The sequence below is a fragment of the Hesperophylax consimilis genome, chromosome 10 (genome assembly GCF_061612785.1).
Source record: "Hesperophylax consimilis isolate HC1 chromosome 10, BYU_Hcon_1.0, whole genome shotgun sequence".
Classification (NCBI taxonomy): Eukaryota; Metazoa; Arthropoda; class Insecta; order Trichoptera; family Limnephilidae; genus Hesperophylax; species Hesperophylax consimilis.
Genome location: NC_142845.1, coordinates 15,550,238 through 15,567,497, shown reverse-complemented (window position 1 = coordinate 15,567,497; position 17,260 = coordinate 15,550,238). Strand labels below are relative to the sequence as shown.

The 17,260-nt window shown below is 32.7% G+C and overlaps 1 protein-coding gene across 1 annotated transcript in view; it reads right to left on the bottom strand.

The window, feature by feature from the left end:
- LOC149420356 (GATOR1 complex protein NPRL2-like) overlaps nt 1–17,260 on the bottom strand; it is a 44,086-nt gene that overhangs the window by 22,835 nt on the left and 3,991 nt on the right. The window contains exons 2-3 of the mRNA XM_089636640.1: nt 12,754–12,910; nt 964–1,090 (exon numbers count right to left, since the gene is read on the bottom strand). Coding sequence (XP_089492766.1) covers nt 964–1,090; nt 12,754–12,910 — 284 coding nt within the window. The remainder of the gene's footprint in view (nt 1–963; nt 1,091–12,753; nt 12,911–17,260) is intronic.

Sequence of the window (17,260 nt, the reverse complement as noted above, 5' to 3'; positions counted from 1 at the left end):
AAGTGATCATGTTAAATAGCTTTCTGCCACAGCTAATTATGCAAACCCGTAGATAATAGAAAAAATCGCCGACTGTCACCGAGCTATGGCCAAACTTCCCCAACTATCAAAATGGTGGGGCCAATGAAAATTATACGTTTGGTGTTTGTATAAACAATGGCAGTACTATTGGCGACCATTTTGTGTGCGCGTAATAATGGTTCATTCCCCCTTGTTTTTATTATATGTATGCAATCTCAATGTTCAAATAAGATGCGTAAAATAATACGACTTTAATAACTGGGGGCTAGAATTGGTATTCCAAAATAGGAATGTGAAGTTTACTAAACATTTATAATTATTTTATTTTATTGTTTCTTCACATGATAAAATTTATTGTTTATTAAAATTTAATTAAATTTACTACCTCACTAGGACTAAGCCTGTATCCGGGTTAGGTTTTTATTGTTTGGAAATTATCATTGTAATATTATGATTGAGACCAAGTAAGTACTATAATTTATTTTGGGACAGAACCGATTTCACCCTGTTACAAACATCATCAGATTGGCACATTTTAAAAGGTAACCGGATAAAAAAAGAACTGTGACAAAACAGAACATGCCAAAAAAGTAAGGCTAGGTTTTTTTGTCACTTTTCTTCGATGTTCTGTTTTGCCCCTGTTCTGATTTGTTATGGAACCATTTTAAAATTATACTAAAGAGGACCATAGCAGGGTGTAACTGTTTTATTTTTTTTTCGAGTCCTAACTGCTCATAACCATCTGGAACCAGTGGGACTACGGCATGCCCAATTGGGGTACATTGTGAGGAAGAAGGTAGTGGGGAGGGAAGGAGATATCTGGCTATTCAATTGTTTGTTCGCCAAACACAGTTAAAGCTATTTCAATATACTGAATGATGGTCTTTCACCAGGGAAAGACAGAGAGTATATTCCAGTTGAAGTAATAATCCTGCAAGTAACCTGTGAGAGTGCACATCTTCCGGCAGTTGAGGTCCTGCATGACCTGACGCATCAGCATTCCGAGGGCACCCGCGTCCCCAGACTGTGACTGCTTGGATAGCCAGTTACTCTCCACCTCCATTGATAGCTGAGGACAATAAAATGTATTACTTTAACAATATTTTACCATGATACTTCACTAATTCACAGAAATAAAAAAGAAAGGCATTTCTTTCTCTTAATTATTAATACTCCAAGAACATCAATAACTTTATGATGGACTGTTGATTTAACATGTAGTATCAGTTTACTGACAGAAGACATTAAGGGGCCGTTCAAGTATTATGTAAGCACTATAGGGGGGCAGGGGGGTCTTTGCTTTGCTTATTTTTGATGACATGGGGGGTGGGGGGGTCGAGATAGTGATTACGTCAGCACTGCTCAGCAGTAGTTATTTTTTTTTTACACATTGGCAACCCACACATTGTCTATGTTTGAAAACCGAATACATATTCGGGGATTCCCACTGTGTCAATAAAGTTTGTTTAAATGAATATGATGTGCATTAAAGTCCTCTATCCTAAGTCTATTTTATAAGTGCTGCTTATGAATCAATAAAAAAACAGAATACATTAACAGAAAAATGCATATAGGTACCAATTTTTACGTAAGCATGGGAGGGGGGGGTAAGAGCTTTGCTTACTTTTGGTGACAAGGGGGAAGAGGGGGTAAATAATTGTAATAAATCTGCTTACGTAATACTTGAACGGCCCCTAATTGACAATGTGTTGATTCTGAGATAATCGACTTTAATGTTTCAGCTACCTTTAATCAATTATATCCAACCTAAAATAACAGCTAAGTCACTTTTATTCATCCATTACAATTGATTTTATGTGGGAATTTTTTACGTTTTATTCATTTTAATAGGAAAAAAACTGGTTAGGTTAAATAAAACAAATATAAATAATTAATAATTTATGTTTTATGTGGAAAATGTTTGGCTTTTCCGGAAACTACAGAACATATTATATCGGGATGTTCTGTATTAGCACCGTCCGAGTATACATTTAGGCATAATCAAGTTTTAAAAATAATTCACCAAAGTTTGGTAATTAAGACGAATATGAAAGCCAAAAAAATGTTTGTTCTTTCAACTTCCAAAATAATAATCGAACATATCGTTAAGATTATCTGTGTTGTCTGCGCGAGGCAAGGAATTTTAAAATAATGAGAGTCGAGTTGGAGTAGGTCCCTGCAATAGGTAGAAAGCGCCCGGCAGGATCTCCTTTTGTTGATCCTGCCGCACGCTTGCTAAAACCCTTTTTAACTGATGGACGCATACTAGCGGAGTTTTTGTGAGAACAGCAGTCGTGAACACGCTGACTTTCAACTGCCAAGAATTCTTCAACTTTAGGGATTAATGATTAATATAATTACACAGTTTAATTTTTATTTTTAAATGCTGTGTTTTTAATGTTTTTTGTCAATATATTTATATGAATAATCATTAAAAATAACAAGAGTGTTATTAAAATTATATATATTAATTATGTATAGTAACACACTTACGTGCACGGGGCTATTTAAATGAACCGTATACACGGTGTCCGGAAAATTCATAGTACAAGCGGCAAACAGGAAAATGAATCAACGTCACACAGAGAACAAAAAAATTTAAATTTACAGTTTTTCTTCTATCTCTAATAGGTACCGAGATAAAGACGTAAAAATGCGAACAAGTTAATTGTACCACTAGGTTTGGTTTTTCATTAATACCAGTGTAACTTTATGAAAAATTTATTAAATTAGTTTAGTAGAGCAGTCATTTTTATGTTTTTTTACCATTTTTTTTTTTTATCAACTTATGAACCAAAATTAGGTTGAAAATTGAAACGGAGATAAGTACGTATAGTGTTTTAAACTTGGCATTCCTGGAATTAATTTTTTATTTATAGAATTTTTATTTTATGGGAGCAATAACAAAATTTAAACAAATGTGGCCAGCAAAATTTTATCTAATAAAGTCCACATTTCCTAAGAATTTTTTTTGGTTTTCTTAGCTTGCTTACATTTGGATATTTGTTTTTGTTTTTATTGCCCATTTTCAATTATGGACCTATAAAAAATCATTAGTCAATATAAATACAAACGGAAAGCATTTTTCCATGAGAAATAAATCATTAACTCAAGTAAACACGGAATAAAAACATAGATTAAAAAGTAGTATTTTGAGATATACAAAATAAAACTTAAAAGGATTTTTTTTTTGCTATAAATACATTATTAAATAGATAGTAATAGATTTTACTAAGGATTTAACCTTCCTCCCCGGGGACTGGAGTCAGCCACATTAACAACTGAGCCAAATCCCAATTTGGTTGGATCGACATTTATTGCGTATTAATTACTTTTTATTTTCCCCCAATTGGGGATGCCATAGTCTCACTGGCTCCAGACGGGAGCAGTTGGGACTCTTGTGAGGTATTCACTATAAAAAAAATAAAAAAATTAATACTAGGGTTTTTTAGTAAAAAGATTTTTTTTTAAATCAGTTTTTTTTAAATGTTTTATTCAAAGTTTATACATTTTTCAATTAAAATATAACAATTTTAGCATATGCAATTTTTATTAAAATATTTTCATATTCACTATCAATATCTTCATATTCACTATCACTCTCCATTTGGGATCTTATTTGAAAAAAAAAAATTCAAAATCAAATTAATACGATATGATAAATATATTTTTTTAATAAAAGGATACATTCGATCATACACGAAAATGTGAAAACAATATAGTAAAAACGAAATAAGCAGCTCAAAAACACGACCGATCTCAACTGCAGGCAAATTCAAATTGCATAAAATACATCGCTAACTTTCACAAGCGTTACTCGTGTTAGCTAAAAATAGAACGCTGTAAGTCAAAACCGGCAAGCGTCACTCGGACTAGCAGAAAATGGAATGCATTTAGCGCGCGAGCGTGACTCGTTTAAAAGCATGAAGTCGCTAACTATTGTAATGTCATCCAATTTCAGATAAATGCGTATATGTTCATTTATGTGCCACTAAAATGCATTGCCGAGTTTCAGCTCGATTGGATGTCGGGTAGTGGGTTAATTTCCACTTCATTGATACATTCTTTCAAGAAAACGAAAGTGAATTTCAAATAGATGTATGGGGCCGTTCAAGTATTAAGTAAGCAGATTTATTACAATTATTTACCCCCTCTTCCCCCTTGTCACCAAAAGTAAGCAAAGCTCTTACCCCCCCCCCCCCTCCCATGCTTATATTTTTCTGTTAATGTATTCTGTTTTTTTATTGATTCATAAGCAGGTACAACACGTCAAATCGTCAATCGTACTGAAACGAAACAATAGATTGATGGAAGAAATTTTGACAAGTGAGTAGAGCGCGGTAATTCCCCATTCACTTCTCAGCGAGTACCTAAACGTATTAATTATTTGTGAGAATCCCCGAATATGTATTCGGTTTTCAAACATAGACAATGTGTGGGTTGCCAATGTGTAAAAAAAAAATAACTACTGCTGAGCAGTGCTGACGTAATCACTATCTCGACCCCCCCACCCCCCCATGTCATCAAAAATAAGCAAATCAAAGACCCCCCTGCCCCCGTATAGTGCTTACATAATACTTGAACGGCCCCTATTGAGAAGGTATAATATTTTGGTCATTTTGGTCTTATCCTCACGGTTTGAGAACTAAAAATGCCCCTGGCTAAAATTATGTCACCAGAAAAGAAACCATTAAAAATACTGGTACAGATCTGACGTCTGTCCGTTGCCGCTCTCGGCGGGCTTCTGAAGAAATTCTAGAATTCAATACAATGTTTCACTCACAAAATTATTAAGTAAGCGCCAAAGAGGATTTTAATTTTTTGTGAATAATTTAATAAAAACTTTTGTTCGTTTTTTCTTATTCGAGTTCATGGTAAACTCTTGAAAAAGAAATCTATTTAGTAGTTTACGCTTATATTTTTCATGACGTAATTAACAATTTTATTTTAATTCTGATCAAGCCAAGCGATAGAACAAGCTTCAATGTATCCATAGTATAATTTTGGTATTGATAACCTATACCGATTCGTAGTAAAAATTAATCTAAATAGTGCTTTCACTTATAGCTTCACCTTAATCATAACTTGATTGACTGCCGTAATAAAGTACATATATGAACCAAATTCATTTTTAGAAAATGAATTTTATAAAATATATTATGATAAAACTATACTAACAGACCGAACGATTAGTCATAATAGACCCGATATATTTTTACATGACAAAATAAAAAAAATAACTTATATTATTGATGTCGCTATTCCAAATTCCTGTAATATTCAAAAATCTGTTGGTGAAAAAATAAGAAAATTGACAGATTTAGGAAATGAGATAAAAAGAATTCGGCATTTTCAGACGATAAAAATATTACCATTTGTTATTTCGGCTACTGGCATTATTTTATTATCTTATTCAAAATTTATGCGTATTAGATCTATCAAAGAATTTATATATTAAAATGCAAAAATCCGTCATATTAAATAAATGTAGGATTACAAAAGATTTTTTAAATATTTATACTGAGGGATCAGTAGGATTTATAGGTCCAGTTACGAGTTCTACCGAGCCGAACCCTCTGATATGAAAATATCTGGAGTCGGCGAATTATTTTCCCATTTGATCTCTGGTGAGTTGACGTGTTGTTGATCTTGTATTGTTTTGTATTTATTATGTTTATATAATGAACTTGCATAATGTGGATTGACTAGATGATCATTTGTGGAAAAGTGTGTGGAAGGGTTTAGTTTTTCATATAGGGAAGATTTAACCCGGACATAAAGTCGGAAGAAAAAAATAAATTAAATAACATAAAAATATTTTTCGAGTTTGGCCAAAATAGTACCTACCTAGTATTTGCATACAGTAAATGGTTAAAATTCTAGCCACTCATATCAGGAATATCAACGAAAGAAAATGTCATCAACAGAAATCATTGCAGCTGTCATCCCATACAACGAAAGTGAATTTTCGATTTACGTAATTAAAAAATTCCCAAATGCAGTCAGATTCCTTTAATAGTAATTAAGGTAAATCAGAAGGTTTTATTTAAAAATATTTCGTATAATCCGTGTTCAGTGATTCCGAATATTTACCAAGTTTGCTACAAAATAAGGCAAAGATAATAAAATAATGCAAAGATAATAAAACATTTTACCTTGCTTAACCAATTAAAAATGTTTCAGTTGTTTGCCTCTCAAACAAAAACCAGGTCAATGTTTATGTAGTAATACATTTATAAGGTTGATTGGAATATAATTTTAACAGTATAATAAAAATCAGGTTTGGAGACACCTGTCTAACGAATATATATGCAACCTAAAAATGCCACCAGAAACATAGAAATTAAACTTTCTAATAGCTAGTAGTTACCAACAACATTATATAAGATGGTAGCAGGTGGTTATTATCACCTGGTTTTAAATTATATTTGAAACCCAAAATGATAAACTTATTAAAACACAATCCATTTAATTAATTACCTAATTAATTTAAAATACACATAGCAAATAATTTGAAAAATGGTACACACACTCAAATAATTAAACATACTAATTTCAGTTGTCTCATTTTAATGTAATCATTTTACAAGCGATAAAGTAGGTACTAAAATTATTTTATTATTTAATATAATATATTGAAACTGGTTGAGACCAATAAATGTGTATTTCTTTTGTTTAAATTTTTGACAGATGCTTGATAGATGTCGTAATTTTAATTTTTACTAATATTCGAAAGATATATTTCTTCTTTTGAAAGGCAACGATCTTGAGGCAAATATTTTTTTAGTAAATACTTTCAGCTTCACAAATCCTACAATTATAATAGCCCGTGATTTTTCACGAGTCTGCGCTAGTATTTCCTAAAAGAATATGGTATATACGCATTAGACAATATTTTTTTATTGAAAGAAACAATTACTCGGTGGTGTGACATTTATGTCCTCATATGTAGTTGATGCTTATTTGAATGCCAATAAATGTGACTAATTTGTCTTATTTGAACAAATAATTTTTATAGTTTTAGTACAAAGTTTCTAGGGGTAAAGTGCACTAATCTCGGGAGGTGATTCTACATGATAGTACATGTAAAAAGATCAATAACTTTTTTCGAAATTACAAATTTTAAAGATGTTTTTTAAAAAACAGTAGAATAGATATATGAAAAAAAGACAATACAAAAAGCCCTCGGGTAAAAATGCAACGTAATAAATTTAGCAGCAATTTCATATTTGAATATGAAATAATAATAATAAAGACTTATCAGTTCAGTGACCTATTTTTTTGCAGAAATTAAATGTATATAATATGTAAAATATGATTCAAGTGGCTTCAACTACTGATAGCATAAATTATTTCAGCCGCATGTTTTCATAGACTGAGTAAAATGTTGCTCTGTTTGAACAAGCAATAAACTAGAGATATTCCGGGCTCAGGCAAATATAAGTAAACAGCTTGGGTCAATATCGGCTGTGGATTATATTTGTTTGGTTCGTTGCAATAAAAGTGTTGATGTTAGATGAGCGAATAGGGCGGGAGACTGTTGATAAATAATCTAATATTTGTAAAATTCTTATTTGAGACTGTTGATAAATACATCTAATATTTGTAAAATTCTTATTTATATTAAGATAAATTTGGCTGTTGCCGTGCCATGTGTCCAGTGGCGTAGCAACTGTTCGGATCTCAAAAATTTTTAAGATATAAATATTTTAATAGCTCATGATCGGAACGATGTTGGGAACTGAAAATAGTTGCGGTGGCCTAAAAATTTCAAACATAAAGAGCTGTGCAAATTTAATGATGTCAGAGGTCACCATTTGACAGGTTCTCTGCTTGATAAATAATATACACTATTAACTATGCATTCTGTCACATTAACCGTTGTGTTACTTAACACACTTCGGACGGGAAAGGTATTTCTACTCGTTCGGTCGATTGTTGCTTAAGGACGGGAAGGATATTTTTACTGAAAAGATGGAATTAGATTAATTGAGTTGCATTTAAAATAATATTCGATTTTTGTTTCATACTTTTATAGCTTGGATATGCTAGTTACTACGTTAGAAATTTTTATTAAAATATTTTAATTATTTTCGAAGATATAGCGATTTAAAACAAATTAAAGAAATTCGCACGAGACCTTTATTTTCGCCCGTACTCAGCATAGCGCCAGCGCAAAAAATACCTGGCCGAAATGTGTTAAGAGAAACGGCTGCACGGCCTTTTCCAAACAAAACTTAAATTTGAATTTGAGGCCAAAACTGGATAGTAATTTTTTTAACCAAAAGGTATTATGTACAAATATTTGGTACGGATGTGTGCTACTTTAATTATGTGTTTTAAATTATAAAATATAGACCATCAAATATTTTTCACAATTTTAGAATAATTAAATATTTGTAATTTTTTTTAACCTTTTGGTTAAAAAAGAGTTATTCAGTTTGGTAAAGTATTTTGGCCTCAAATCCATATTTAAGTATTGTATGAAAAAAACAGCGCAGCAGTTTATCTTAACTGAGAGTACATAAGAATTCACTAGGAGGTTAATAAATCCTCCAATACTTAGTAAACTGTTACATACCTAGGGCACGTTTTATAGTATGGAATATGACTCCAACTCAAAGGGGATGGTCAAAGTGACCCCCTATTTCTTTATCATTGATTTATTTTTATTATTAAGTCAAATCATTAAAGAAAGTAAACTGTAACTATTAACTGTATAGTCCAACTGTTATGTTTATTTTCAAGCTCCTGTTCCTAATACACCTAATATTTAACAAACCCAGTAATATCCAATGGCAAAATTAATGTATAAGGTCGACACTGCTTTTGCAGTGTTTGCCCACAATTCTTCATTACTGCAAATGACCATTGGGACCTAGTTATTGAACGTCATATTTGTCGATCTCATATTTTAAATTCAGAATTAACAACATCTTCTTGCAACTGATTTTTCACATATTTTTGGCAGCTACCTTTTTAAATGATCACAACATTCTAAATAATTGGTTTGTAACCTAGATAGTGTCTCGGATAAACATATCCGATTTTTATTTATATGGGATACGTATTGACTTTTTCTAAAAGCCTAATGAATATTCAGGAACAACTTTTTTGAAGATTATACCCATCATTATTAATTGTACACACTTGAACTGTCCGGGAGCCCAGAAGTTTGTTGCTACTCCACTGTATGTAGATATTATTACATAACCATCACTACTGTCTTAAAAAGGAAAAGACATCGTCTTCATAATAATGTGCAAATATTATATTATTTTTAAGTCGTATTTTATGACTGAGCTTAAATTCTTTTTTATGAAATATATCTATCCCACACTTAGTTATATTATCCACGGACACAAAGAGTTCTTCATGAGTAACAACAATATTTGCATAACAGAGACAAGTTGACTATCAACACTTATAACTCAAGGACAACATTAAACAATGATATCCCATACATTTAAAATACCCTAGAGTATGTATACTTACAATTATTCGTAAATATATAAAATAAAAACAAAGGTTTGTTAAAAAAAAAGAAAAAAACAACATATAACATTTTTAAGCTGAACACTGATGTGCATGAACAAAAATAATCATATTTCAAAGTATACATACTGATTTCTTATCTTGAAAATACAGGCAAACCAAATAATATTGTGTAGGTATGTATGTACCTAGTTGCCTTCAGATGTTTGGGCTAATAAATTAATTAGGTAAGGACTTGCTGGTTACTGTAGCCTAGTCATAAAGAGCTGGCATTAAATTTTGGAGGTCACCGCAATTCTCATCTAATAAAAACTTGTTTATGCTGTACATTTGTCTAAGGAAATAATAAATAAATCTAACTGTCCAACCAATTGCCTAATTGGCTAAACCGTGTTTCGCAAGCAAATAATAAAAACGGGTTTTTGTAAATCATTTAGTGTACATATTAAAGGCGTGTTGTGACTTATTTTTATGATTATCGCCATTATCCAGAAGAAAGTTTTCGGTTAGTACTAAATTCTATTAAAGATTTTTTTTTTATAAATAACTTTTTTTAATACACTTCAGGCGGAAAACGTAGTTCTACATTTTGCCCCGGACTCATTGCAATGGCAGAAAAGACGAATAATTCGATGTTTTGATATAAATATTATAAACCAATCTCTTTGTAAAGGTCTCAACTATATGTACATAATTATCGAATCATAATGCAAGTCTTCATTGTATATTTATCTTCGTGCCTTTCGTTACATCGTACATCGGTATTTAAACAAAAGGATAGTACATTATTAAGATAACATATTTTGTTATTGTAATAATTCAATAGCTGGAATGAGGGTTTTTATGACCGTGAAACCCGATTCGAATCTCTATCTCTGTTCCGCACCCACTCAACCCATGTGCAAGCGAGCGAGAGAAGTTGGGCGTATGTAAAGAAAGCAGGTATGGGAAAATACCGATAGGCGGACCGTAACAAACATATTACAAGCTTAATTGAATTGCATTTCAAACAATATTCGATTTTCATTTAGTACTTTTATAGCTTGGGTATGCTGAGTTACTACGTAGAAATTTTAATTATTTTCAAAGATATAGCGATTTAAAACAAATTAAAGAAATTCACGTAGGACCTTTATTTTCGTTCGGAGACAGAGTAACGCCAGGGCAAAAAATACCCACTAGAAATGTGTTAGTAAAAAAAATATACGAAAATGGGGACTTTTCTAAGAGTAATCTATGGACACTTTAAAGAAATCGAATTAGAAAAAGAAAAATGTTTTACTACAGAAAATCAGTTGAAAATATTTTGCACGTCCCTACAGCGTACCAACAGAAATAATACATCATGAACATCGTTGTAGTAAATTCCAGTATTAAAAAATGCACTCATATTTTCTAACAATAACAAACAACTATGCTGTTCACAAACACCAGTGATGCACAACCCGCTGGCACATTTCGTACAGCCCAAAAAATTGAGTGAGAAAATTTTAGCAAAGAACTTTTTGTTTATCCCATGTCTTAAATTTTTTACTGACTTAGAAGAAGGTTTGCCAGTCTCAGTAGGTTCTCAATACCCTGCATGATCCCGCATTCGTTTGAAATATGGCTAAAGTGGCCCTCCTGCAAAAAGGTTGTAAATCACTGACATACACAATCTACACATGTAGGTATGTGTTTCATATTATTCTACATATCTTATACACACAAGTATTTGAAGGACAAAAGAGTAATTAATGGAGCTGTTATCACGATTTGTATATTGATATGTAAATCAGAGAGTGAAATCTATGATAATGAGGTAATGTCTGTGTTACTTGAATTTGACAAAAAAATAAATAAATTTTAAAAACATAATATGTATAGACTGGCAGCATTAAAGACTTTTTACAAATTTTGAACCTTGAATGATTTCTACATAATAATTTTTTTGTCATTTTCATTAACTTTTCCAGCATCTGAAATTGAATGAAAAACCAAGATTAAGTAAGAATACCAAAAATATTGGGCTTTCAAAATGAATAAAGAGAAATGACAAATAATAAGGGTGATTTTCCCATGAAAACCGCGCTATATACATAATCCGATCATTATTAAATTATAGAGATCGTGAACTTGGGCCCCGAATGATATTATAATAATAATATATAAATACTTTTTGTGACTTTTGCAGCAATATATAAATGCAAAAACATCATTGATAAGATAAGACACAAATTGTGCATAGAAGATAAAGAAATAAGTTATGAACATATATGTTTCATCCCCACTAAACCTTATAGATGCAAATCTTGCATCTACGCGTGTTAGTGATTACATACTATGCATTAATCTGAGATAATAACTCGTGACTAGTATGTTATAGATTAAGATATTGCGCAAAGGAATCAATCATAATGGAGGAACGTAAATGTATTATGATGTAAATGCTTCATAATAAACTGGGCATACATTTACATGAATATTCATTAATATTGCCACGAACCAATAGTCTATTTATAGAAGACGATAAAATATTCAAGACAGGTTCAATTATCAATTCGCAACGGACGATAAGCCATGACATTTTTTTAACATCTAAAGAGTCTGAAGAATTCATAAACAGTACAGAAGTCGGTCCAGCATACTTAATTACATTGATTGATTTTAGAATGTCATACTGGTTCTGGGACCAAAACAAATTTTTTGTTTATTTTAAGAAAGATAAGCATTTTCTGACTACGAAAAACGTAACAATATTTGAGAACCTCCTACAAGCATTGTTACAAGCGGAAAATTTTGAAAAAAAAAACAAATTCAAACATGTCCTCTTAAAATGATTTGTCTGAAACTTAATTTGCCTAGTTCCACTTTTAAAAAGGCCTTCTAAAAGAAGCTAAATGTACGCAAAATTCAAATAATTGACTGATAAAACATAATACAGGTTGGCACCTATAGTAGTCCCAGAAAAAAGATCATATGTACGTCATTGAAGATTGTTCTCTTCCTCCTCAAACGTCTTTCAAGATACTAGAACGATGATGTTACGTACAACCTCACTCTGTTACTACTTTACTTAATGGATTCTTTTAAAAAATTTCTTATCACATCCATCAGTTTCAATTTTGAAAAGTTCACGCTCGCTTATGCATGTACTCTATAATATTTAATAATATTATGCTTTATCAATAATAAGATTGATAAATTATGAAATTAATAAAACTGATATTATGTATTACGTATATCAAAATTACTTACCAAATATTCTGTCAGCTTTTTAACCACCGGCTCATAGTGAACGGTTCTGGCCCAGGCATCACACACAAAGCAAAGGTTGAAATAGAAGGCGTTCCTGGCGTATTTCTTGTTGTCTATTCGAACTGGGAAACCCAAGATTTTGGAGTTCATGTACGTCCTGAAAAAGTTATGGCAGTTAGAAAAAGGAACCAATGAAAAAAAAGCAAAAATCTTGCCAGAAATTATCAAATATTTGTGAAATAAAAAAGGCACAAATAGGAAAAACTAACATATTTTTTAAGATTTAAGGGTATAAGGGTTTATCTGTATTGTGTCACTTTAATAATTCTGTTATAGGATATTGTTATACACGATATCCCAATTCTTAATATTGTAGGACATTGTTAAATCTACTCAATACTTTGCGTTAAATTTAAACAATATTCTACGAAAAGCAAAGAATTAATAATAATAATAACGACTTTTATTATATGATGAAGAATGGAAGGCTGTCAGTCTCGGCGATATTGATGCTGAATATTTTAAAGGAGATAGCCGTATAATTCTCATATGGTTGTGCAATCTTTTTAACCAATGTTTAAAGGAGGGTTACACGCCTTTAGATTGGAGAAGGACTGTGATCAGCGGCGTAGCTACCTAGGGGCTACGCGGGGCAGTGCCCCGGGGCCCTCAAGCTCAGGGGGCCCTCGAATCCTTACCAGAAATCTCGATCGAACTGAACTTTTGGAAATTTCTCCCATTTTCAAAATAAATATGACAGGTTGCAACTTGCAACCCCACTTTAATCATGAAAACTCAGTTGAGAGAAATTCAAAAGTTATGCCTAGGGAATTCCCCTAAATTCTTTCTATAGGTAGGCAGTGTTGTCAATTTGACGGATAGTGATATGTGTTTCATTCCCCAACGACACTTGAAGCGTATTAAAATATGGATAAAAAGAAGAAACCCAGTGGTGCATTTAAACGCAAACAACGCCAAGAAAGAGATAGTAAACAAAAATTGCCCAAAATTGGCAAGATTTTTGATCAGCCTTCTGCAAGTACATCTGGCCAAATTATTTCTATTAATAGTGACTCAAATAATGTGGTAACTGCAGTGTTGGTTGAGAAGCCTACTGAAGAAGATTCGACAATTATTGCAGTTGGAGATACCTCCACCGCCGATCATGTGAACGTGGATGATGTTTGCATGACACACATAAGAGCGGGGGGTTTGGAGGAACCACAGACCTCAAATCTTCTTATGACTTGGGAAACTTCACGAACAAAATATTAAGTGATGACGAAAAACGTCAAATTCTTGATATGGGGCCTTTACAGCCTTCAGAACCTTTTCCAACAGACATCAACCAGAACAATAGGTGTTTTTCAAAATCGTACTACTTTTCGTGTTCTAAATATGGGCCAGTTAATCGTTTTTGGTTGTGTTATTCCAAAATACTAGACGCTGCCTATTGTCAACCCTGCTGCTTATTTGCTTCACAAAGGAATAATGTTTGGTGTACGGGAATTCGAGATTGGAAGCATTTATCAGAAATAATTAAACAACACAGTTGTTCGAGTGGCCATTCGGAAGCATGTGGTGTGTATGAATTTTGAAAAAAAAACGATACTAATACTATCGACAAGGAACTTGAAAATGAAATTCGCAAAGAAGCATCATTTGTTCTTCAAAAGTTATGCGATATCATACTTACCCAAAGAGTTCTTTGGCTTTGAGAGGACATCAAGAAGACTTAAGTCAGGAAGGATACCACGGAAATTTTCTGTCCGTTGTAGAGCTTGTCGCCCGATATGATCACATTTTGCGGCAAGTTTTGGATATGCCCAAAGGTAATAATAATTATTTCTAAGTTTTTTTATCGTTTTAATTTGTTTATTGACTGTTTAACTTGACTTGACTTTCTTGAAATTGTGTTTTTTTATGTTTTTAGGATCTACAAGATATCTGAGTGCAACAATTCAAAATGAAATGATTGAGAGCTTGGGGACCAAACTCGAAACCCATCTACTAGAACAAATTAGAGCGTCACCGTTTTTTGCCATCATAATGGATACGACTAAATAGAGGGTCAATACGATATCTGCAATAAAACTTCGTTATTTTGATATTATCAAAGCATTATCAGAAATAGTTCTAAATAGTCCTAATGAAGATGATCGTAGAGAAACAGAGAGTATTAAAACAAAAATGCTAAATTTCGAGTTCGTGTTGCTTTGCGAATTCATGTACAGTGTATTGAACGACATCAATTATGCATCCAAAACTTTACAAAAATGCGACATCAATTTGGGCGAGGCGAGTAAAGTTTTAGCAGAGACCAAAGCAAAGTTGCAAATTTATAGAAATGATTTCGAATTATTCAAGTGCAAAGCCAGTGAAACTGCAAGAAAATACGGTATTGATACCCATTTTCAAGAAAAAAGGCAAAGAAAAGTTAAAAAACATTTTGATGAATTAGCTGCTGATCACCGATTTCCAAACCGAGAATAAATATTTTAAATTGAGATTTTCAATAATGTACTAGACACAGTAATATCTCAATTAGATACACGTTTTATTGGTATGAGTGCAATCTGTCATATATTCGATTTTCTAACACCAACATTTTTATTACATGTTGATGAAGCAACTTTATTACAAAAGTGTGATGAATTCCAAAGAAAATATTCAGATATAATAGGCCCTAGTTTTTCACTTCAATTTATTAATATTTACCATCTAGTTGTACCTCAACTAACTCAAGCATGGACTGTTCACCAATTATGTAAGGAAATAATGTGCAAATATGGAGTGCTAGAATGCGACCTAACGGAAGTATTTACAGCAATGTTATTATTCTGTACAATTCCTGTCACTTCTGCAGCAGCTGAAAGGTCATTTATCAAATAAAAAAATATTTAAGAAATAAGATGGGCCAAATTCGACTCCGACATTTATCGCTAATAGCAATTGAAAACAAAACCGCATCAAGCCTGGATTTAAACGAAGTCATTGATACTTTTGCGAAAACTAAAGCTGGGAAAAAATTGTGAATATAATTTTTATTTAGTCAGTTGGTAGGCCCGACCTTTATACAATAAACCCTTGAATCTTCTCTATTTCGTTTTACTAGCCAAACTTACACCAAGTATCAATTGTAATTTATGTTGTTACTGTTTAATATTTTTATTACCCGCCCTGAAGTCTGCAGTGCACAAAAAAAGCTTAAGTAGCTTAGCATTTTTAAAGTGTTTGTATATTTCATATTTTTATTTGATAAAACTTAATCAGTTTACATAGCAGTGGGGCCCCATTTTTTAATTTGCCCCAGGGCCCTTGGTTACCTAGCTACGCCACTGACTGTGATCATGACGTTATACAAAGGTAAAGGGTCACGTACGAAATGTAGAAATGTTGGCAAGCTGAAAGGGTAAGAAAGGAAACAAAGGATAAAATATGGGATGTGCAAGTTGCTTTTATGAGTGGAAGAGGGTGCATGGAGCAGATTTTCTCATTGTTTATGCTCACTAAGAAGTTTCTGGCAAAAAACCAGAAACTTTTCTGTACTTTTGTAGATCTACAAAAAGCATACAACCGAGTCGACAAGAAAAAAGCTATGGAAGGTGTTGTCCAAGTATGGAGTGAATACGAATTTCACACAGGCAATTGCATCTCTGTATGAGGGAAGCGTTGCATGTATTAGGGTGAATGGTGGTTTTACGGGGCGGTTTAATATCACAAAAGGTGTTAAACAAGGCTGCATAATGTCACCGGGGTTATTCGATCTATACATTGGTATGTAAGAATTGAAAGAGGTGGAATTGGGAGCGAATTTGAGTGATCTGAAAGTATGTTGCCTGTTGTATGCTTATGATGCGGTGCTGATTGCTAACAGTATGGAAGATCTATAGTATCTCGTGTCTAGGATGAATGAAGTATGTATGAAGAATGAGTTAATGATGAATGTAAGTAAGTCTAAAGTCTTGGTGTTTGAAAGAGAGAGTACGAAAACAGTGTGCAATATAGATATGAGTGAGGAATACTGGGAGCAGGTGGATGAGTTTGTGTATTTAGGAAGTATGTTTACGAGAGATGAGAAAGCTGACAGAGATATTGAAAGAAGGGTAAATGCAGGTAACTCCATCAATAGAGGAATGTACGTAGTTGGCGCTAACGAAAAAATTGTCCAAAGAAGCAAAGCTAGCAGTCCACAACGGAGTGATAGTACCTACCCTGATGTATGGCAGTGAGGCATGGAACTAGCAGAGGAAGAATGAATATAGACTGAATGCTGTAGAAATGAGATCCTGAGGCGTATGTGTGTAAAACCACGTATGATTGTGTGAGAAATGTGGAGATCCGCAAAGAATGCAAGGCTGATGTAAGCGTAGTGAGTAAGATTAAGAAAGGGAGGCTTAGGTGGTTTGGGCATGTATAGCGAATGAGCGAAGAAAGGAGTGTAAGGAGAATATATGACGCAAATGTGGAAGGTAGCAGAAGTCGGGGATGCCCGAGGAAGATATGA